The sequence below is a fragment of the Dromaius novaehollandiae genome, chromosome 6, assembly GCF_036370855.1.
Source record: "Dromaius novaehollandiae isolate bDroNov1 chromosome 6, bDroNov1.hap1, whole genome shotgun sequence".
In the NCBI taxonomy this organism is placed as follows: Eukaryota; Metazoa; Chordata; class Aves; order Casuariiformes; family Dromaiidae; genus Dromaius; species Dromaius novaehollandiae.
The window spans coordinates 24163762-24188142 of record NC_088103.1 but is presented as its reverse complement, the minus strand read 5'-3'; the positions used below and the strand labels follow the sequence as shown (position 1 = coordinate 24188142).

The following is a 24381-nucleotide window of genomic DNA, read 5'->3' as shown; positions in this document are numbered from 1 at the left end:
TTAAATTTCCCCCATACTTTGATTATTAAATAGCTAGGCTCACATGAATCTTTTGAACAAAAATCCAGCACCTTCTCATTTCCTTTACTTGGAGAAGTGGACCACTATTAGCCCAATATTTCAAAAAGGAAATGCCTACACGCAAAGAAATTTCAAAAGAAATGCCTACAGACTCCAGGGAATGGGTACACAAGCCGTTCCAGTTAGAGCCTGAATTACTGCTAGAAGTACCTATCTTATGTTCACTGTTCAGCTTCACTGAGGATTGGGGAGGCTTCCAATACTACCATTGCATGAAGCAGCAATTATGCAGCCATTTCCTGCTCTCTTCCCCAATAAACAGAAAAGTTCGGCCATCACTCTCCTTGCTCTTACGGAAGGCCCTGGATCTGAACATACTCAAATTAAAAGGTGGAACAAGACATCAAACTCTCGCTTTTGAAACCAAACTCTTTCAATTAAAAAAAAAGCAAAAAAAACCCCCTCATCTTTATGTTTACATTAAAAATTATGTTAACTGATACACAGACTTAATTCACCTGAATTTCATTAGACTTTTACTGCATAGCAGAATGGAATTTATTTTTTTTTTAAAGATATAAAGAGAGATAAAGATATACTTCTCTCCTCTAGAATATAGGCAGCAGAACTATTAGAGGGCTAGAGCTATCGCTTTGTGCTCTGTCTCCTTTAGAGAAAGGTTGTGGTGACTAGGGGAGTCCCTCAAAGCCCATGCTTTCTGATCATTATCTTCCATACTCTGAACAGCATACCTGACTCAGAAATCCCAAAACAATACTCCCTCAAATTTTCTGTGACAATCACTGCCTGTGACACAGCTCTTGGAGATTCACCATGTAGCCTACAAGCCCTCATCCAAACCGCTGCCCGCTGGGGCATTCTCTGGCAGTGAGAATTGGCAGTTCTTTTCTCTTCCCCATGGACCAACACTTTGACTACACGATGTAGTACAGCAGTTTGGTCCACGCTTTCATTCATTCCAACTGAAAGGTAGTAATGAAGTCAAATGGAAGCTTATCTGGGCAAAACAATTGATCTTGGACATGAGGTTACAGTGACTAGTGTAAAAGCTCTGCTGTCTGTGCCACAGATAGCATGGTACTACTGGAAAGACTCTACAGGAAGCAAGTACTTTTTTTCACATGCTATTATTATAGATAAAGCACGCTACCCTCAGCTGGCTACTTCACAAAAATAATTACTGGAGAAACTGGGTAAATAGTGTGAACAGTGTTCTAAAAAACCTATCAAAACCACTGTCAAAATACAGAGATCTCCTATAAAAAGGAGACAGCCTCCAAACACTGTCATTTCTGTTTCTTTAGATAAGATTCCAGAATTTTCATCTTATCACTATGCCCATTCCTGTTCTTACCACTTTCGTGTCCAGTTATGAGAAGCACTCATAACATCCACAGTTTTTCCCCTTCCTACATTAAATACCTGAGTTACTAAATTCAAACCCAAAGAAAACTATCTTATTGAGCCATTTTAACATTATTGTGAGCTAAATTTTGAAAATACTAATGTTACAAGTATATGTTGATATAACCAATTAATCTTCTTCTGTCTTTTTTTCCCTCCTACTATAAGAAAACTAAGCACACTAACCGGACAGTTACGTAAGTCTCCCATAGTGCTGGCATTCTGCAGTAGCTCTCCAAACATATCTGGAGTGGGTTTCTCTCGTCTCTCCAGCATACATATAGCTTGATTGCTTCAGTATAGAGAAAGCATGGAAAATGTAAGTTTAATAACAAAATTTAATAGAAACACAAAAAAATACATCAAGTAAGAACATACAAGTTTCGCTTAAATTTTATGACAGTGAAGCTTAAAATGCACAACAAAAAAACTGATTAAATATCAGGTATTATCACTATTTTCCTGTTCTTCTAATAAATAATCTGATACACAATGTCTGCTAGTAACCTAAAGAAAAACTGGAACAAGATGGAATGGCAGGTAGCAGCCACAAGGGGGGATGCAACCTGAGTTTACGGTGCTCTTCATACACTGGTCAAGTGGTACCGCTGTTGACAGAGATATGCAGGAGAAGAGCAACTATCAGTTTCCAAGACAACCTTTTTCAGCTCTGTAACTACATGCCTCTCATCCAGGAAAACAAACGAAGAGAATTTCTCACCTCAGTAAAAACTTCAAAAACAAATGAACAACCGACTTCTGCCTTTATCAGATTTAGGCAGCTTTTAAATGAACACCCAGCTACTAAAACAGAGATACACTTCTCTCCTCTAGAATATAGGCAGCAGAACTATTAGAGGGCTAGAGCTATTGCTTTGTGCTCTGTCTCCTTTACAGAAAGGTTGCGGTAACTAGGGGAGTCCCTCAATGACTGGAAAAAGCAAGCGTCACATCCATCTTCAACACGGACAAGAAGGAGGATCTGAGAAACTGCAGGCTGGTCAGTCTCACTCTAGTCCCTGGGGAGATGCTGGACAAGAAGGTGATTGGGAGCAGCCAACATGGATTTACCAAGGGCAAACTGCCTGAGCAACTTGATTATCTCCTACTATGAAATGACTGGCTCTGTGGAGGCAGGGGAAGTGCAATGAATATCATTCGATCTTTAGCAAGGTTCTTGACACAGCGTCCTACAGCATTTTTGTGGCCAAACTGTGAGGTGTGGACTGGAAGGGTGGAATACAAGGTACACAAAAATCTAGCTGGACCTTCAGGCCCATAGGACTGAAACATAACCAGTAGCCTCTTATGACTGGTGTTCCTCAGGGGTTGATGCTATTTTTTTTTTTTTTAAACAATCTGGAAAATGAAACAGAACACAACCTTATCAAGTTCATGGATGACACCAAACTAGAGGGAGCAGTCAATAGGCTGGAGGGCAGGGCTGCTATTCAGAAGGATTGTGACAGGCTAGAGGAATAGGCTCTCGGGAACCTCATGAAGATCAGTAAAGGAAAATACGAAGTCTTGCACTTGGAACAGAGTATGCTCAGTGCACCAGTACTCGCTAGGCACTGAATGTCTAAGGAGCGACTTCCCAGAAAGCTGGTGGACAACAAGTCAGACCCAAGTCGGCAGCGCACACCCACAGTGATGAACACTAACTGAATACTGGGCTTTAGCACACAAGTTGAGGGAAGTGATTACTCCTCTCTACTCAGTAATCACAAGGCCTCATCTAGAATATTGTGACAAGTTTTGCACCTCTCCACCTCCTTTCCAGTACAAAAGAGATATGGATAACGGGAACAAGTCCAGTAGATGGCCATGAAAGATGATTAGGGGCCTCAAGCAGATGACTTGCAAGAAAAGACTGAAGAAACCGTGTTTGTTTAATCTGAAGAAAAGCAAGCTAAGCTAGGGGAGACCTAACTGCTGTCTTCAGCTAAATAAAGGGGGTTATAGAGAGATGGTGCCAGACTCTTCATAGAAGGGCAAAGAGAAGGGACAAGAGGCAATAGTCAAAAGCTGCAGGAAGGGAAATTCTGACTGGGTATAAGGACAGAGTGGTTAAGGACTGGGAACAGGCAGCCCAGAGAGGTGACTGAATCTCCATCCTTGTAGGTTTTGAAAACTTTACTGGACAAAGTCCTGAGCAACCTGATCAAGCTTTGAAGTTAGCCCTGCTTTGAGCAGGGAGATGGACTAGATGCCCAAAAGTCCCTTCCAGCAAGAATTATTCTGTTTTTTCTCTTTTCGTATCTTGCTTCTTAACTCACCAAATGCAGTATTAAGATTTTTTAAAATATGGATGAGTCCTTGCCATCATAGTTAAAGAGTTTCAGAAATATCAACAACTAAGCACGCTGATCCATGGCTAAACTGGTATCTTCTGCTCTACTAAACCGTTATGCTCTCTATCATATCTACCAAACCTCCGCCAACCATGAACAAACCATGTTCTGGACACTGAATGTTGTGAATGTCAGAATGCCAGTACAAATAAGGCAAGTTCTCTGCCCTGTAAAAATCTCAACTCACCAAAGCGAGGTTGTAGAGATGTAATGTACCATCTGGATGAAAGGCAGTGGATCAGAGGTGGCACCACAGCTAGTGCAAACACACTAAAGAAAAAGCAATATTTTGACAAGGTTAAACTGCTATTTCCCAGCACAACTCCTGCTCGTATTTTTTTTTTTTTTTAATCACGATAACACATCTTAGGAATGAAAATTTAAAGCTGAGAATTGGTGATTTGTGTAAAGTAGACACTACTATCTCACCTGTTCAAACAAGGTCATTGCAAACTTCTGATGTGAAACACAATGTGGTGCAGTGCAAATATCTTCTTTTGTCTCATCTGCAATGTGGAAGTGAATTCGCATTAACAGGTTTTCCTAGTCCAAGAGAGAAGAAAAAGTGAAAAAGCATTAAAATCAATTGAAACGTAGACAAAAGTTAATTAAATATAAATCACAAGAGCATCTCATATGCAACAAATAATGTTATAGTAGAAGTGTTATTTACAGAGATAGAATGCTCTTGTAATTTTTTGAGTTGCTTAGGAAACATGAAAGTTGATATTTCTTTGATATAAAAACGTCTACCATCTCTCTGATTTGAAATGCTACACCAAGTAATCAAGTATTTTATTTACCAGCATAGCTGAAGATTGTATCATGAATTTTTCTGACTGCTTCTCAAGTATCAGTGAGTTTGACAAAGTGCAATGGGCAGCGCAGCTCCGCAGTTTTAAAAACAGCGGGCTGCCACTAGCTAGCAGTTAACTGCCTAATTCTTCCTCATCAACACAAAGTAACTCCAATCAATTTCTATATACTGCAAGGACTTTAAAATACAGTATATAATCTACATTGTAGCAAGAGAGGCTGAGGGCACTTAATAAATGAAGAAGCAGATCATATTCTGCAAGAAACAAAAGCATTAAACATTTTCTAGGAATTATTTCAGACAACTCCATCTGTTTTCACATTCCCAGGAGTCTTGTTCTAAGACCTTCTTTCCTCCCATTGTTGCCAACATGTACTTGACGGTGCCAAAAGTCTACTGCCACCTCTTCCAGCAGTAGAGTTTTCACTATCAGCTTGAGCTACCCAGATGGTTCGTAAGTCTGAAATAACCAGGTCAAGATTAATTATTAGGCAAAATAGCTGTGCCCCAGTCCAACTTTCCTTGAACTTTAGAATCCAAGCTCTTCTTCTGCTATTTAAAATAAATCTCTGCCTCTAGAGCTGAAAAGGTTAACTAAGTGAAAAGCTATGGAATTATCTCTGCCTTGAAGCTTAACCTCAAAAGAAAACTTTTACTAGTTTTAACTGTCACTGTGCCAACATGGTTAACCTAACATAAACATGCTTGTGGGGACCCTTACTGTTGTATTAGATGGGCTGTTTGGATCAGCATTTCAAAAACTAAAACTAAACAGGAAGTTCCCATACTCTACTGCATACAGACCTCTGTTCATGTGCTGGGCTGCATACAAATATTTGACAGAACTGTGGTGACAGGGTTTCATTTTGCAGCTTTACTGGTATGATCTATTTCCATTTTAGACATGCTCAATAAACTGTATTATTTTTTATACTATTATTCTTCCCTGTCATGGTATTATCCAAACACAGGGTAGCTTGAGATATCATAAGTTCATTATCAGTCCCTTTAGTCTCAGAGAGAAACTACAAAACCTTATACATTTATCCCATTTATATGATTTCTTACAGTGCAACTATCAAATTAGTTAGGTATAGGAAATAAAAGATTCTTTGTATAGAAAAAAAACTCCACTCTGAATGGTGCTTTGCCTGAGAGAAGTTTTATCTTGCAGTAGTCAAACCTATATATTTGTACTTTGGTTAAGAATTAACATCTCTCTCAACATCCACATAGGATACAAACGCCCTTGGCCACACAAGAGACACAATCACTTCCAGAAGGGGGACCAGTCAATAGGTCAGCAAAACAAAATTACCTCCTGATTAAGTTACAGAAACTTAAGAGACTGAAAAAGGAAAAGGAGAAAATGGGGGTAAGGATAAGATCTGAACAGAATGGATGCCATGAAAGAGTTTTAGTACAGGAAGGAAGCAGGTGGGAAAACCTAAGGATACAAGATTTGTGTAAAAGCCATCTCCCAACCACGCAGATGAGATAATCAGCCTAGATAAAATTGTCAGATGGTTTACAAACAGGGTGAGAGAAATATTCAGGGCCAAACCTTTCGTTGTTGTTCACCTCCACTTACAAACAATTGTGTTGTCTGTACTTGGATTTTATAAATACAGGTCGAAGGGGTTGTATTTGGTCTATTTATTTATTTTGACATTTCCCTTAGCTAGCGTTTATGAAAAGGTGACTTCAGGATAACTGGCAAACAAAATGCCCTTTCATCCCTTTGAGGTGATCCATAAGACTAGAACCCTGCATCATTCTTGCAATACCTAGCATCATATCAGTACAATCACCAAGACTATCCAAAAGATAACTAGGGAAGGAAGAATCTCCATCTATATCTTTATCTTTATGAAGGTTATAGAAGCAAGCAAGCGATTTGCACCTGTTAACAATTTTGCTGGCCCTGACAAAGCCTGTTTGGTAATGACTAGCCTTAAGTGTTTTCACAGGAGAAAACTATATTGCTTCCTTTGATCAAGAACATGATGCTTGTGAGGTTTCACTATCACACCCCATATCAGAATTTTGCAAAGCATGGAGTTTGTTTTTTTTTTTTTTTTTTTTATATATATACAATTCCTAACTACACTTGAGACTGCAAGCAGTATGTATGCAAAGATTTAACTGAAAAATGGATAACACTGGTATTTTCATTTCCAATTCACTAATGACAGCTCTCAAACTGAATGTTGGTTCCCCACTAGAACACTTCAAGCAGGAGAATCTCTTACTTTAACAGGCCACATATGCAAAGTTTGTTGGAATTTGAGAGGAGAGAAGGAAAAAAAAAAAAAAAGAAAGAAAGAAACATTGTCTAGCGGTGGTTTGCACCTATGCCTGTCAGACCATCTTTCAATTATACTCACAAAACACTCAGCAGCATCATCCATGATGCCCAGCTGGAAACGTTGCTCATCCTGAAATGTCTTTGCAAGGGCAGTGCGTAGGGCATCAGAAGGCAATACCTTTTCACTGCTACATTGGAACTGGTTGAAGATACCCTAGGAGAAAGAGGGAAAAAAAAAAAAAAAAAAAAAAAAAAAAAAGAAGTTTAGTTACTGTATTTCCCCACACATGACCCACAAATTATCTGAAAACAAGAAACCCTTAACTCATTTTAATCAAGCAATACACAAAGATATTTGTATTGTACAGGGAATACAAGAGAAAATCCTAGAGGTTCCTCACTTGAAACCATACCCCCTTTGTGGTGTTTTCCTTCCTTTCCTTTCAAAGAGCACATATCCAAGGAAGAGATGGTGGGGAGCCTAGGGTAAATTTCCCTCTATGTTATCACCCTTGGATCTTCCCCCAGATTTGATTCCTGAAGTAAATACAATGGACCCCAAAACTATTCCTCATTTATTATTCCTACCTCCCCCTCTCCACACCACTTTTTCTCTCCCATCTCAGTAGCCTTCTTACACATGCATTCTTTCCTCTTCCAGTTAACTCTTTCCAAACTTTTTAGTCTTTAACAGCCACAACCTGCTGCCTGCGATATTTCATGAATTTACCATCCATTCAGCCCAAGCATCAGATGGTGTCTGGGTCAGCATGCCAGCGAAAAAACACAGGACATGAACAGTACCTCCTACATATGGCCAGCTGTTCACTTGCTGCCATAAGCCTGCATTTTCACACCTGTAACTCACAGATTATCTGGGTATTCATTGGCAAGGAACAGTATTTCTATACAGATACATATCACCTGAAGCGTAGGTTATATGCATGACAGCTCAGTACATACTCCCAAATGATTTAAACCTGCTTTCTGACATACATACGTAGCAAAAAGGTCTTCTGAACAGAGTTATTTACCTTCTTAATTTTCACTGTGTCCTCCTACAAAGACAGGAACACAAATCTGTATGCAAGCTCTTAGTTTTAAGTAAAAACTTCTGGTCCTTATTTCCATACAAGTCCACACTGTTCCTCCTACCACTCCATTCTACCTTCTACCTCATTTCATATGACAAGCAACTATCTGCATTGTAGTCTGTCTCAAAATTCTGCTTATCTCCTCCTACAAAACTTTCATCACAATTTCTCATGCCATCCCCATGCCTTCTCCCAAAGGCTGGAGAAAAACCTCCATTCTTGCTGCAAAAGAAAAAAAAAACAAAAACTATTTATCATCTTCAATTATACACCGCTTGCCTTTTCTGCCTTCTAAACTAGTCTCACAAGAGGGAGAAAGTCAGTCTCAAACTGGTTTGCTGGTTTGGTTTTCTCCCCAGTCCGCACTGATGTTCACCTCTGTACCACCTCTTGCCCTTAATTATATAAAGCTTCTCACTAGCATTCTTAGAATCTGTAGTCACTGGAAATAAATTATCTTCTTTATTCATTCTTATTTGTTTCTTTTATCAGGAAATGAACAGGTAAACTGAGAGAAGGTCTGTCAAACTCTGCAGTCTCGGCAGCTCTGAAGAAGCTGAAAAATGTAGAACACAGCTGTCATTACAGAGCCAACAAGCAAACCTCAGTGTCTGCTCAGTTTCTGGCTGCAGGAATGGTAGAATTTATAGTGTTGACAGATTAGATAACACACGCATACGATGCCCATTCCTCTTCACTGTTATTTTTATTTGTAGTGTGGTGGTGCTTATGGTGCTAACTCACAGTTGAGGGCCCGCTGTGCTAAAGATCACAGCAATTCTAATATTGCATTTATTACAGTATCAAACAATGATGGGGAAAATGTTAATTAAAAAAGAAGGCTGCAGGGCAATAAACCTTGCACTTCACAAATTTCAGACAATGCTTCTCCTCAGTTACTACCTATCTATTTACACACACAAACACCTATATATATATAAAATGGAAAAAATAACACTGTTCTTAATGACCCTGACTCCAATTTTTGTCATTCTAATAATAAAGTAAGTTTCATGTTTCATTAGTAAATTTTTTCAATGGACAATTAAAAAAACAATAATAATTCCGTCCTACTTCAGCACTTTTCATCAAATAATTTAAGAATACTTGAAAATATTCATGACTGTGCTTTAGAAACATGCTAGTTCTGGTTATTAGTGTCACTTCATAGATCAGAAAACTGAGGCACTTGCCAAGTGACCTGCGCACAACCCAGCCCTGGGGAGCTGAGAGAGTGGCCAGGGCCCAACTCGCTTCAGCGGGACCTCTGACATGGCTTTGCACTTTTGAAAAATCAACTAAGTGGGGGAGGAAGCAAGCACACCAAAACACTAATTTCCATCTTTGAGGAAAGGATATACGTTACTATGACTTTTGATACATCTACCAGTTATTATAAAGAGATACAGGTAGGAAAAAGTGATCTTGATAATTTTAGGTAATTGTTTTTGAGCTTTTTACAAGATACTGCATTTTCTTCCACAATTTAATTATTTCTGCATCACAAAATAATCACAGCCATCACAATTAAAAACAACAACAACTTTCAGTAAATATAAAGAGCAGAAAATTATCAGACCTGTTACCACAACCAAGGCACATAAATGATTCAGAAACATCAGAGAATTCTGTGAAGAATTTAATATGAAAAAAATCAAGCAGTAAGAGATCCAATATTATATAGAAGAATTCTTTTTAAAATTTATAATGGCATAGCACACAATGTTTTAGTCTTCTTTATGTTAAGAGGACTAAAAAATGTCTTAAAACCTGCTGGAAATCATGCAGTTTAATCTAAGAAAGATCAAACTCTATCATGTCATTGCACACTGCAGTGTGGAGCATTTCTTGGAACATAATATTTTTAGTATATAGGAAGCCCAGGAAAAGCATCTCGGATGGAGTCAAAACCACTTTGAACATCGTGTTTCTGTGCTGCTTCCCCCCGCCCCCTTTATTTTTCAGGGCAGGTTCTTTGCTCACCTTCTCTTCAGAACAGGTCTGTCTTGTCTTTCTGCCTTAGACAGAAAGGTGTGGCATTTCCTGCAGTTTCATCCTTTTAAGTTATCTACCTTGAATCTCTCTCCTTCATTTCAGGTCTTGCCCTCAAGCTATACTGCTAATCGCTAACATTTGTGCTGTACACAGCTCTGAAAGCCAGCTGGGAGCAGCCCAGGAAAGCACTGCTGCTTCTGCCCCAGGGGTTTTCATGCCACCTGTATGCCAAGAGCTTCTGGAACTTCGTGAGAACTGAGTGAATGAGAATAATGAAAACTTACATATGAAACATTCAAACTTCATCCTCTTTCCAAAACTTCTTTGCCTGAATTTTAAGATAGTGAGAAACCCCATTAGTGTATTCACAACACTGGTGTTCTCTAAATGAGTTCAGTCTACTACAAATGAGAGAATGCTTAATGAGAGCAAAAAGGTGAAAAGACATTGCTAGAAGCCTTATAAACAAGTCCTTTCTATTCTACCAGTTTTCAGTAACCAAAAGGAAGCGAGCAAAACCAAAAAAATACTGGCTTAATAGGAACTCTGACCAATCACTACCATTGAATTAGCAGCAGTGCTATAGATTTCTGCACTGATGATCTGCTCTCAGCATGCCAGGAACTCAACAAGCCAAGACAGAGAACAGCATGAGCAAGGACTTCTTCAGATAGGAAGTACGCCTTCTAGTTATACTGCACTCCAGAGGTCTATAAAGAAGCCTATCTCCCTCCCTATCTCCTTCTCCACAGATCTTAAAAGGTCTGAAAAGGGTAGCAGAGCCAGCAGAATTAGGAGGCACAAGCATCCTTTAACAGAAATATAAATTACAAAGGAGGCTATCCAGTCAATCCCCAAGTACTAAGTCAAGATCAAGTATACTTACTCACATAGTTGATCTTACGCCAACTTGCTCTCAGAGGCATCCAAATCTGGAAATTCCTTAACCATCCCAGGCAATCTATCCCAGGGCATCGCTTGTTTATTACCATTCAGAAGATTTTTTTCCTGGTTTCTAACTGGAATCTTCTTGTTCTATCTGCAGGTTTGGGCTTCTGACACGCAGCAAAACAAGGTCTTGCAGAGTCAGTGCTCTTCCTCCCTCCCAAAATCTCTAGTTTGTGAAGAGCGGGAATCAACACAAACTTCCTAAAGCTTCAGAGAACAACTTAAGGTTTGAGACAAGGACTCCTCAGCATACAACTATTCAAGTTGAAACCTGGCTTTCTACTACAAATTGCTAAAAATCACGTGTATGACCATAAAATGAGTTGTGCGTCATTTGTTTAGAGGATTAAGATAGTAATTAGCATCTGGGGTAATTTGAGCTATCAACATTTTAGCGTCCTTGTATTTTAAATATTTGGAAGTTCACATATCTCTGAATCCCTCCATAACCTACAAGATCTGCTCCAAACTGATCTCTAACAGTGTTTGCCATCCACTGTCTCTCCAGGGAAGAAGTATTCAATTTATTTGGGGTAAACTGACATCTGTAACAGGTATCTAATCAGACTGATGGAACAAACCTCAGACTTGATCATATGCACATATGACTCCTTAACCAAGCTTGTAGAAGTGGGCTGGCATAAGAAAAAACGGACGGCTGAAGACAACAGGCAACAGCTCCTGAATCAGATCAGTGTCTACATACTGCAAGTCTGAGTTCTGTCTTTGGCAGCTTTCTGAGGACTAACTCCTCCTCTTCCAGCGTTGTGTAGAAGTTCCTTCTGGAGGAGATACTGTGGCAGCTCTAGCAGTGTGAAGTTCTTTCTCAAAGAAAAAAAAATATATTCCTCCAAAAAGCTTTAGTAGTCTCTATTTCAACAACTTCTGCATTTTAGCAAAAACTACAAATATTAATGCAACTAATCCTCATCCTTCTCCCACTGGTCAACATACCAATATTATTCTTGCTATCACTCAACTGGGACAGGATTTTTCAATTTTTTAAACTTTCTCCTCAACTTCAAAAGCATGTTCTCCTTACTCCATTACATTCATCGGACTATTTTTTTCCTTGTCTACAGTACCTAATCGTTCATCCAGAACATCACTCTCCTCTCTCCTGATGCAGCTTCCTACTCAGTACAACAACATGTTTCAATAAAAATTCTGGCTGCTAAGATCATTTTTCTCTCATCCAACCACATCAGCCTCCACCCACAGTACTTCCACTAACTCTCATTTCATCCTCATATTTCCTCATGTTATATTTGCCTTCAAGGGCCCAAATATTTCTGGCCTTATATGCTTTTGTATCTTTGGATTCCTTTCTGAATCTCCTAGTCTGATAACAGCAAACATAGATATTCCGTTTACTCCTTTCTTTCACAGCCTTTTTTGCATTTTCTCTCACATTGTGCCCTAAACATTAATACATCCTGCCCCTAATGTGGACTGTAAAGTCAGGCATCCCCTTGCTACCATCAAAATAAAATAAAATATAGTTTCTCTGAGTTTTAGGTAGGAGGAAAAAAAAAAAAAAGGCAAAAAAGCCACAGAGTCCACACATCAATTAGGTGTCAATTTATTAACCACTTGATCAAGATTAAAAAACATATATATATATACACATATATATGTGTGTATATATATATGTGTGTGTGTGTGTGTGTGTGTGTGTGTGTGTGTGTATAAATATATATATATGTCAAACAACAATCATTATTTGGAAACTATACCAGTTTGTTAACTCAGGAAATGGTACTTTCTGTTAATTTATTTGTCAGGCAGCTAATTGCAAGTGCCAACTGAAGAAAAAAACACACTGAAACAATAACAGAAATTATTTTACATAGTTTTGCTGCTGTTTTATGCTGAAATACTATCCTGATCTGGAAAAAGCACAAGGATGAAATCTTTGCAATTAACCTATTACTTATTCTTTCATGCATTTCATGAACTTTTCATAACAAATCTCTCCATTTCAAGTAAATGTCTAATCAGAACCATGAATTAGAGTCATTCCTATTCTTTAAAGATATCCTATTGTTCTCAGTTTTCACCTTAGAAAACAACACCATTTCTACATAGAAAATTTGCATTCTTCCTGCTTTTGTTGCACATGACAAAATTGCAAAAAGAACAGCCTTACTGGAATTTATCAATCAATAGAGCATTCTCCTTTGTGAACAACAAAAAACACTCTGTCCTACATCCTGGCACTATAGAGCTCCAAGCACAATCCCTGGAAGGAGAACAAACTCTCTGTGGCATGCTCGGTACAGTGGACGGATTTCCCCCTTCCTGCCCCCCTTCCAGCCGTGATAAACAGCAAAGCAAAGTCAGGCTCTAGAAAATGAAAATAAAACAGCACACAGTAGACTTCAACATTAATAATAAATCAAAAAGCTGTTTTAGTGTTGTGCCAGGCATACCACGTAGTGGTAAAGACAGCTGGTAGACTGAAAAAAACTTGAATAATGCCACAGCATCTTAAGGAGCGGAGTTTGGGATTCCAGTGCAAAGTCTGCAGTTTTTCCTCATCTTTTTATAGGTGTTGATGCAAAATTCCTTCAAAATAGCCAACACACCCCTGGGAATGATTTCAAGGCTCGGTGCATAGCCAAATAAACATAGCCAGGTAACGTGGCAAGTTTTTAAAACCACTTCAGAAATCTGTGCCACAAATATCTTCACTAATACTTGATTTGGTATCAGATACATTACTCAACTGTCCCGTGATCTCTCATTTTATAAATAAAACTTAAAATTATAAATGCTATTTATAGAGCTAGCTGAGCATTTACAGTAAATACTGTGTATGACATCAGAATCCCTAGAAACAGTTGCTGCAAGCCAAGAAAGTGAGAAAAAAAAAAAAAACCCTCTTAGGGAGCTATTCACAAAGGCTAAATTTAGTCTAGTGAAGACCATCTTCCTCTAAAGTCAAAGGAAAGAGAGCATCTCTTCTTGAGGCACCTGTGAGGGGAACTGAGGGGTGGAAAGCAAACTTTCACCCTGAGCATTGCCCCTTCCCCAGGCTAGGCTGAGATCTCAACATGCTGGCAGGTTTTGGAAGAAGAGTAAACCTGTCTTGCCTCATCCTTGCTTGGTCTGGACAGGCACCTTGGGCAGATCCACCTGAGAGCACGCAAGGGTGATTACCTCTCCCTAGACTCTAAGGGGAGATTTCTGCTCAGTAGAGAGCTCCGGATTCTTGGGTCCCCACCGGCTCCAGCCAAGTCTTCTCCCTCATTTTAGCAAAGCCTAAGGCAATACTCAAGAGAAAGAAGATGTTGGGGAAAAAAAAAAAAACCCAAAACAAATGTGGTCCAAGGCTGGGAGGCTAAGCTAGGTATTACCCTGGCAGGACAACTGTCACAGGCTTGCAGAGCAGAGGGGGGAGAACGGATAGGGAAGGGAAGGGATTACGCCGCTGCACTGGGACACAATACCACAGACATCGCCAACAGCATATTTTGTGTGTATATTCAGCACATTATCCCATCTGTCTTATACAAGTTTATATACTTGTATCCCATCTGTCTTATACAAGTTTATATACTTGTATAGTATACTTATATACAGATAGCCCAGACTTTTAAAGAAACAAAAGAGAGCAGTTTCAGAACCACTGATCCACCTCAGAGCAACTGAGAGAAAGTAAGTGATCTTCAACAACCTTTTTTTCCCCCCTCTACTGCCTGCTAAAGGAGTTTATGAAGATGAATGCCATCATAGTTGGGAGCTATCCCCTGTGAATACTGTTATGATTTGGTATCCCCGCCTTTTCAGCTGTATGCAGTGACCTCTTCTTTTTTTTTTTTTTTTTTGGGGGGGGGGCTGCACCCTCAGTTTCACTAAGAGGTAACTGACATCCTTTATTACACATCTTTATAATATTTTACTTGGTAAGAACATGGAAATGGGGAAAATTCTCAAATATTTATGTACATGCATCAATATTTCACATAAATTAAGGTGGAAACTTGTCACTGCATCAGCTAGAGAAAAACGCAAAACTGTGACATGCTTTATCTGAAGTTAACAAGCATAAAGGAATCAGGACTGAAACAGCCCTGTGACTTCTAACCAAGTTTTCTACCTATTTTTTGCTCTTACGTAGTCTGACAATAGATGCCTGAAAACTTTCTGGAGGTTCTGGAATGGACTTGGATAGGACATGCTGAAATTTCCCATGAAGAACAGACTGCAGATAGCGAAAACACTAACAGTTACGGCTTGGATTAAAGCCAGTTTGAATTTATTCATTTACTTTGTCAAGTACTGGTTACTGCCTATATTCAGAAACACTTCTCCAGATAATTCTTAACTTGTTTATGCATTACCTAAGAATTTTTTATTGCATGCTCTTACTTTTGCGAGCTATAGGAATTCTGCACACAGCTAGATGCAAGTTTTCTGAACTATGCAAAAGAACTTGAGGAATCTGGTGCAATGCAATAGCTTTGTTGGAAACTATGGACTGTAGCACCTTTTGGCTAAACATGGCATTAGTAAGAACTTCAGATAGGAAACAAAACAAAAAAACATCCTCACGGATCCTTGGGAGCAAGAGGACAGAGCAATTTTTCAAGGGCTGCATAATTTAAAAGTGAGCATATGGCTGGAGGCATACAACTTGTGAATTCTGCCACTCTGTCACCTACAAGTTTAAAATAACATATTGCACACTTCACCAAAACATCAAAAGCAAGGATTTAATTAACAAAACCAAATATTCTCATCCTCTTTGACCCAATGCCTGCTTTTAATGCACCTACTCAAAAGATCCTGTCATCTTCCGGTCTTACTGCAGTTCTTTCCCTTTCATTCTAGTGCTGCATCTTTGCAGCAGATGCATCTTTGTCCAGTCTACTTTTCAGTACTATTTCCACAGTTTCATCTTCTCCCTTTTCCTCCTGCCCCCCTTTTTCAGTGCTGTCATTCAAAACAAGTTTTCAACTATTATCTTTATACTTAACACCTCATAACTCTGCCTCAGAATCCAATCTACTTTCATTCAAATGGCAGGACCTGTCCAACCTCCTGGTATCTCCTTGCCATACCTTGCTGCTAGGTTAAACTCTAAAACAGCCAAAACTTATTTTCACAGTAATTTCCGAAATCCTTTTCTCTCTGTCCTCTTCTTCTCATTTACCAAAGAATGGCAGCAATCATCTTGTGATATTCAAGGGCATGATCTAAGAATTAGTTTTAACTCATTTACCTCACTGAACTCAATGAACTCAAGCCAAATCATGTCTAAGTCCTGCCACTTCCTTATTAGGAAAAAAGGGATACGCTTTATATTCCATCTTCCCTTTGTCTGCACAGATGTATTTCTCACTTAGGCTGTGCTATCTTGCTCTTAAACTACTGTAACATGCTCTTCTGACAATACTGCTGTAAAAACCATCCTGTCTCATCATTTCAACAGATATGTCTTCATACAGATTCCCCTTCAGAAGGAAATTACTTGCCTTCTTTCATATGTTATCTTAATAGTCTCATCTCTGCTGTTCCTTTGCAAGGGAAAATCCCTCAATGACAGTCCAAATACTGACTAGATAACTCTCATTTCAAGCCTGTCTCTGCCAGAGCAGCTTAAAGTCACTTAACAGTAGCAAGACAGCTAGTATACTATAAATATTGCCTTCAGATGTTAATTTAATCCTTGCACTCTCCCTCTTTATTTTGCCATATTTATAAAACATGCTGTCTTTTTTATTACTGCGCATAGAATGCATAACACAATAAATTCTCCCACGATGCATTTAAATATTTTGCTTGGATTTTACAACCCGTTTGTGATCAAAGAAAATGCCTCAGTTCCAATTTCAGAGAGAAAAATCACTGCTCAGGTAGATTAAAGCCAGTATTTTCAGCAGGTTTGGATCATGTCCATTTCTCCCACCAAATTAGATGGAGCTGTGGGTTTGCAGCAGAATAATTTAAAGAGGAAGGCACAAAAAAACAGAGGCACTCAAAATTACTGGAAGGAGACAAACGATGTAGGATTGCACAGTTTACCCAAGTACATTAAGCCAGCTTGGAATCAGAGGTGAGCTAGCATCTAGCTCTTGCTGTCCAGGCAATCTATGACAGTTAGTTATTATGTCTGCATCTAAAAACAGAGCTGGTATTCTCTAAAAGAGATGCCACAAAGAGCTGTCCCTTTAATGCAGACACCAATCTTTACAGAGTGAAATACCTCCCAGTCTTACATAATCAAAGTTTTGAACAGAAAGGCTTAAAATTGACTTGCTTTCCATGCTGACCTTAAAAGCAGCTCTTAAGCAAAGGTAAAATCTGAAGAGCATACTGCCTGTATATGGAGTAATATTTATAAACCAAAAGACAAAAAAAAACCTCAAACAAAGAAAACTGATGTTTTCGTGGCTGAACTAATCTTTCAGACAACACAGGGGTGATCCACACTCAACTGATGAGACTCCTTTTATCTGAAGTTTTGCACACAATACTTTCATAATTTATTGGATGATCATACTGAAAAAACAGCACTATCTTACGAGGGTCTGCAGCTGGTATATCATCGGATTTACCTTTACTCTCACCAATTTCCAGATGCAAGTTTAATAACACGTTAATTAAATATTGGAAATATTTGTTTGCTCATTCTTTTTGGTTTATTTTTCATTTATTCTCAATTTTTTTTTTTACCTTGAGAGCACAGAAGATGCAAGAATCACCCATACATTTGTGTGTTGTGATTTGTCGGAAACTGCGGCGAAAAATGTCCAGGTGCCAGAGAACCTGCAACACAAAAAGAAGTACGACTTATTTTATGAATATATAGAATAAAATATTGCATAGACCTTTGACTAAAATTACACAAGCTAAAGAATTCCAAAAGTACATTAATGTCAATGAAACCACTTTTAATAAAGCTTGCCTTTTATCTAATTGCAAGTTGACATTTTCATCTTTCCTTTTCAACAGCCGTAGCATCCATATACATTAATTTACAACAGGACCTCCCTTTGAACTTCTTCCTGTGTGCTTTTAGAAAAAAAGCATGTTTCTTTCTCTGTGCGCCAGTGCCAGCTTCAACAGCACTTGCCCGAGCTGCTCACCCACACTCGTGCCACGACGAGCGGTCGTGTGGCCACGCTGTGAACCCGAGCGCTTCCATCAAAGACGCCCACAAGGACCCAGAGCTCAAGGTACCGGCACTCGGATCCACCTCATCGGCAGCCTCCGTTTTCTGACCAGAACGGCCAAACAGCAGTAAAGGAAAGGCAATAGCACACACCTTCACAAGCTCTTACAGTAAACTCCTGAAATCCACTACGCCTGACATTATTAGAAGGACATTTATATCCCATGATCGGGGCAGATTTCCAGCCCTAACCAGTGTGGACAGCTACACTTTCCTCTCAGGACAGGTGTTGTGGTAAACTTCATAGCGCAAAAAAACAAGCCGGTTTTCATACACTACCAGCAGCGGCTCGAGGCAAAGCTGGCTCTCACAGCGCCGAGTTTTCGTCCTAGCTTTACTGCCGAATCTGTGCAACCTCAGTAAGTTATCTAAGCTCGTATCTGCAGCTTCATCCATAAAACAGAGATAATACTGACCTCTGAGGTGTTTCACAATCAGCTATTTATATCTACATATGATTATTTCTACCGAATTCAGCTTCAACTAACAATAACTGGACTTTCCTGCAAGTCCAGCCCTCAGCACCCACCGGCCTTTGGGAAGGCAGAAACTTGCACTGAAAGCAACCCTGACCTAAACCGCACGGTGCCAGGCTCCAGAGAGGACGGGAACGTTCAGCCTGGCATCTCACCGACCAAACGCTTCCGCAGCACAAGCGCAGGGCCCGAGCGTTTTATGGCCGACTAGTTTGTACATAACTGGCTAGAAAAAGGCATTCTGGGAAACGTTTGCACTGGCTTCACAAAGTGTTTCCAGCTGTAGCAGTGTGTTAACTAGCGAAATGCAGAGCACAGATGTCACATCAAATTGTATTCAACAAAAACACACGTACTGACTATTCAATCAAGCAAATGAACTTTTTTCCCCAGACTTCAAAATTGTCAGGGTAATGTTTATGCTCAAACTCTGTCTATGCGTAAGGGTCTGTGAGGCAATATGAGCCTTTGAACCATCCGGCTATACACAACATTCCTGAAGAGCTACCGCACACTGCGCAAAAAGAGAAAAATAATATATTTAGGAAAGAGCCCATTTTTTTCAATGCAGTTGACTTCAGAGTTTCTCTCGAATGTTTATAAAAACATTTAGTAGTAAGGAGCAGCAAACAGTCAAGAGTCTCTCAGACTAACATTTAATGTTAAAAATTTTAAGACGAAAAATACAGAAATACGTATTTCATGAAATATGATTAGCCTCCTGGTTTTTTTCGTATCCTATCTCTCTTGAACTTTAGAAGTAAGCAGTTAATACAGAAGCCTATTTGAAGGTCGGGTTCCTACGCTTTCACCTTCGTGTAAGGTATGCTGCTGCTGTTAGGCTCTACTTAGTACTGACCAAGGTTCAATAACTCAATATTAGGAGTCAGCCCGTAATTACACCTTACAACTTAACAAAAGTGATTAATAGCATACATCACTGGAAACCCCAATTTAATTGTACCAAGTTCCCTTTGTTCCCAGTCCCGTATTCAGGGCATATTAATCCTACTGAGGGTCACTAGTGCTTCTGTTTGTATTCTTTGCTACACAGGAGCATCCTGAAGCCCAAAATTAGTTGAGAACCTAATTGTGCCTGCAAAAAGCCCATAGCGACACAGCCTGTGCTAAACAGACAGGACACACAAAGGGAAGGAAGCTGAAATGGAGAAGGGACTTGAAACACTTCAGCAAGAAGAACTGAAACTCAAAGGGCAGACATTCAAAGTATGTAAATGGTGACAAAACAAATACAGCAGCCATACCACTCCACTAAGTTATAACACAGGAAAAGGCATTTCTTCTAATCAGGGGTAAGGACTCAGTCATCCAAACTAAACTGCACATCAGCAGTTAGAAGATTGGACTATACAAAACAGATTTTGAATAGATACCATCAGCTCTTGCATGTGACTGGCCCACCAAAAAAAATTTAAATTTACCTTAAGTAGAAGGCATACTGCAAGCTGCACAATGTTTTACTATTTTAAAACACAATTTTTCTATTTAAAATGGATATATTTTCATCTGTGGATGACATACTAAAAGTTCACACAAGCAGCAAAGATGCAAGTATGTTAAATGATGACTATTCACATGCTGTCAGGTTCACCACAAAAAACTGAAAATCAAAAAAGCTGTTTTTTCCCCTATAGCTATCAGTCACAGTAACACCAAAAAGTAGGCACTTTCCTTTTAACATAACTCCAACTAAAGCAGCTCAGGATTTAAGCTTCATTCTGTAACACAACTAACCTGCATTTCCAAATGTAGCTTCATTCTGTCTAGGCCTGCACACCATTACGTAGTCATGCCTGGCTGCTGCACAGCTTGAGCTTAAGAAAATATTGCAATAGACAGAGGTGACAAAGACAAACATTTTATATTCTGTGCTCTTACCTGTAAGGCGCTGTTCAGGAAGCAACTGTTCTGTCCTGGTTCATTGCTGAGACCTTTACTGGGGGCTATTGAGGTGGTATTTCGTGGAGTAAACATACCCTGTACGTTCCCCCGACCTACAGAAAAATAATTTCTTTTCCAAGACATTTTCCAGTTTTAGCTGTAGAACATGCAGGTTTTGGCTGGCAGAGTATTTTAGTGGATCAGGCCCTTCCTTTCTTTCACCAAAATTGAAAACAGGAACAACATCCACTTGTCTCTCAATTACAGCTTAAACAGAATTTATCCTTTCATCAGGACACAGGCAGTTTGTTTCTTTTAAATCCAGCCCAGGATGCTATTCTTCATCTGATGCTTATGTCTGCAAAATCCTCCTTTACAAGCGGCCACATACAAAGTCTGCGGAGGGAAGGAATCCATGGTCTTACAAGGTCATCTGTTATGCTGTTTCTCCCTTTTCTAAACAGGCAGTGACTTCAATGAAGAAATGACAAGTCACTGGACCCAGGACCAAGAGGGCGAAAAACAACAGCTACCTCCACTCCCTACACCCCCTCACACCCCTAATAAAAGAAACCACCTTTTCTAATCCTTTTATAATCCTCCTGCAGAAGATGGAGAAAATCCAATTAGTAAGAGAGCAGAGAAACTGAGCCCAAAATAAAACCTTTGCAGCTCCTGTTCAGTCGCTGTTATCTCGAGTGGTGAAAAAGGCATTATCCTCTCAGAGAAAGGGAAGCAGCTCCAGAACTTGAGAGCGAAGAGCTTTAAAACCAGCAAAGCGTCTCTGATACAGTTCTTCTAGTTCTGTGTGCAATCTTCAGAAGTTTCTCCTCCTGATCCTTCTTTTGCAATCGGAATGCCCGGCCGTGCCAGAAAGCTTGAGAGAGAAAAATAATCAAAGGCTTGCGTCATTTAATTACTCTCTTGGTTTTGTGGTGTTCTGCCAAGACCAGTGTTGCCTCACCTCCCACAATACACAGAATCTCCAAGACAAAGCAAAAATTATAAACCTTCCCCCACCCAAAAAATGAACAACATGGAAAAGAAAACAGAATTCTGAGAACAAGAATGTTAGAGGGCTGAAGCATGTTGGAAGGGTTAAGAAGGCATTCAGATTAAAAAACACAAAACAAAAAAACCACCCTAAGATCCACAAACAATATTTACATGAAATTCCTGCCAGTTTTCATATGTACCCTTTGCAATCTTGAAGTATGAAGCATAATTTCAGCATAAATTTCTTCAAGATCTCCTGCTAATTTAAAAAATAGTAGGAGGCTTTGTAATTCTGTGACTACATGTCACTGTATTAGTTGTCCACCCTCTAATTGGGATTTTGCAGCAGCTCTGAATTTGGGACACTGCAAAGGGAAAGTTACAGGATTCTGCGCTGAGTTAGAAGCCCAGAGCTATCATCAGAACAAAACATTTTCCAAAACTTCTTAACCAAAGAAGGTGCTTATCTGTAGCAAAAGTTACTTAGACTAGGTACAGAGAAGGTATAACATCTTCCAAAAGACATTGATGCTTCTGAAGAAACCAAAAGAATCATTCAACAGAAACTGTCCTTGCAATCAGCAAGTGGACTTGATCATTCACTTTTGCCCTTATTTTACAGGAAATGTGAAAGAGAATATCATCTAACAAATTCCATTTTTACCCACCTGTGGTGAACAGTGACAAGAGTCCTATAGAAACAGGAACTCCCAAGAATTTATGTAGAAATCCAAAAAAGAAAAAAGAAAAAAGAAAAAAAAAGAAAAAAAAGTTCTTGCAGGAGCAGCCCATTTGTCTTTGCTTTACAGACAATCACATAATATTTTCTCATTCCCAATGACATTTGGGATTATCCCACTATTGACAAACAAAATAACAATTGAAAATACCTATTATGACTGGCCTAAACAAGAACATACTATTCCTGTTCTGAAGAAACAATTGCAACAAGAAGTCACTACAAAATAGATACAGGTAGAATCCATGTAGCAGCAAAAATTAACTCAGAGAATAATTTCAAACAAAGATATTCTGGGTATTTGTGAAGGCACGTTTTTCACCCTCTACGCAATTATAGATTCTTCATTTTCTGTCAAAACATAGACAGAATTTCCTCGACATCTAAGAATATGCTATAGCAGCCGAACCCATTCCCTTCTAGTAATATTTTTTTTTGCACTTCTATTAAACTCATTCTGCAAGTATTAATGAAGTCTCGGCACTGCTGTGAGGCAGGCAAATCTCTATTTACAGATGCATATTCTTCTCGGTTCCCAGTGCACCACACACAGTTTTCAGATGCGCTTGCAAGCCTGCAGACACAGAGCATTATCATGCCAGTCGTGCAACATTCCTGAGCGCTGAACGTATACCGGATTCATTTCACAGCAGCTTCGGCCTCAACCCCCTCTTTTTGCTCAACCCCTTAACGAACCACGAGCCAAACATACTGTGTGAGGTAATTTAGTTTCAAGCAGCAATTTAAGGCTTGCTGTAAACCAACACTACCCGCAGTAGGTGCAGCGGCCAGGCTTGGGCAGCAACAGAGCAGAACGCAATTTGGAATGAGCTGAGGCAAGCACGCTGGGTTATAACTCACAAAAAAGGCCTAAGCCAGGCACCGTTTCTTCTCCTTTCCACAGCATCTACGAAAACATGGAAAACACAATCCAAAACATGCCCAAAGATGAGCAGGTGTGAGCAGCACCAAGCAGATATTCAATTCAGAACAAGATTCTGCTCTCAAAAGTGTCTCTAACGCATTTTTTCAAGCCGTCTCAGTTAATACAAAGTTAATACATTTATCTGTTGATTTTTGTTGTCTTGGGAGCAGAAGCTACTTGGAGGCTTGGTATTTTGCACGTCATCACAGCAAGACTACTGCAGGCTGGCCAGGTGCCCTGCAGGACCCCTGCAACCTCACTGCCGCCACTGGATTTGCACAGGTCTAGTAGCATTGACTTATTTATCCTACCTTCTCTATGCTCTTGCACAGGAGTAAATTCAGTTTTCTCATTTAGCTATACATCCTTCACATAATTAAGAAAAATGAATAAGCAAAAAAAATATATTTATTCTGGTCAATAACTGGTTATGACAAAAAATAGATCCCTGCAGATAAATGCCAGTTTTCTACTTTATCAAACACTAAAAAGCAACATTATACAATAGCTACAAAATGGAATCCTAATTAATCCTAATTAATTTGAAATATATAAGACAACATTCATATGGATTAAGTACAGAACCACTTAGGCTCTCTGTTCTACCACAAGAATCATAAAAAGGATAACAGAAAACAAGGGGAAAAAAAGGTCTGTGTAAAAAGCAACAATCATTATTAAAATAATCTGCTTTGTTTTCAGCACCTCTGGCAGAACCATCAGCAGGAAAAAGCTAACCCTTCCGTGTTTTATATAAAACAAATAAACATGATTATATAATCTTATAAAGCATACACACAAACACACAAAATACAATCCCCCAAAATGACAATGATTTGTAAGGGAACAAGAAGGGTACTGCTGTGAAAGCCTTCCAGCAGAAGGAGGTGTTGCCCAAACATGCTATTTCTCCCAGATATCACGTTGGCTTGTAAACAGTCCCAATTACAAAACTAAAGAAAAGAAAATCAGATTTACCTCCTGAAATAAAGTCACAGTAACACTTTGATGATATATGTCACAAACTCTGGAGAATTACATAACGAAGCGAGTAGAAAACATTTTCATGTATTATTTCTGATTAAAGAAGTTCTTGCAAGACTGTTCCCCTATTCAGAACACATAAAAGGCAACAGCTTTGTAAAGAAAACCCCTACAATTTAATTGCTGAGGGGATTTCCCAGCCTTCTGCACCACTTCA

The 24381-nt window shown here is 39.2% G+C and overlaps 1 protein-coding gene across 11 annotated transcripts in view; it reads right to left on the bottom strand.

Annotated features, from left to right (window-relative positions):
- USP54 (ubiquitin specific peptidase 54) overlaps nt 1–24381 on the bottom strand; it is a 105144-nt gene that overhangs the window by 33776 nt on the left and 46987 nt on the right. For 7 of the 11 annotated variants that reach the window (XM_064513879.1, XM_026094900.2, XM_026094901.2 and 4 more), the window contains 6 exons: nt 20518–21397; nt 17644–17736; nt 7005–7139; nt 4230–4343; nt 3988–4070; nt 1633–1738 (listed from right to left, as the gene is read on the bottom strand). In XM_064513879.1, the coding sequence (XP_064369949.1) occupies nt 1633–1738; nt 3988–4070; nt 4230–4343; nt 7005–7139; nt 17644–17736; nt 20518–20664 (678 nt within the window). In that variant the 5' untranslated portion in view covers nt 20665–21397. Of the gene's footprint in view, nt 1–1632; nt 1739–3987; nt 4071–4229; nt 4344–7004; nt 7140–17643; nt 17737–20517; nt 21398–22184; nt 22291–23116; nt 23163–24381 lie in introns of those variants that run through there. The other 4 variants (XM_064513878.1, XM_064513881.1, XM_026094899.2 and 1 more) reach the window with 3 other exon arrangements.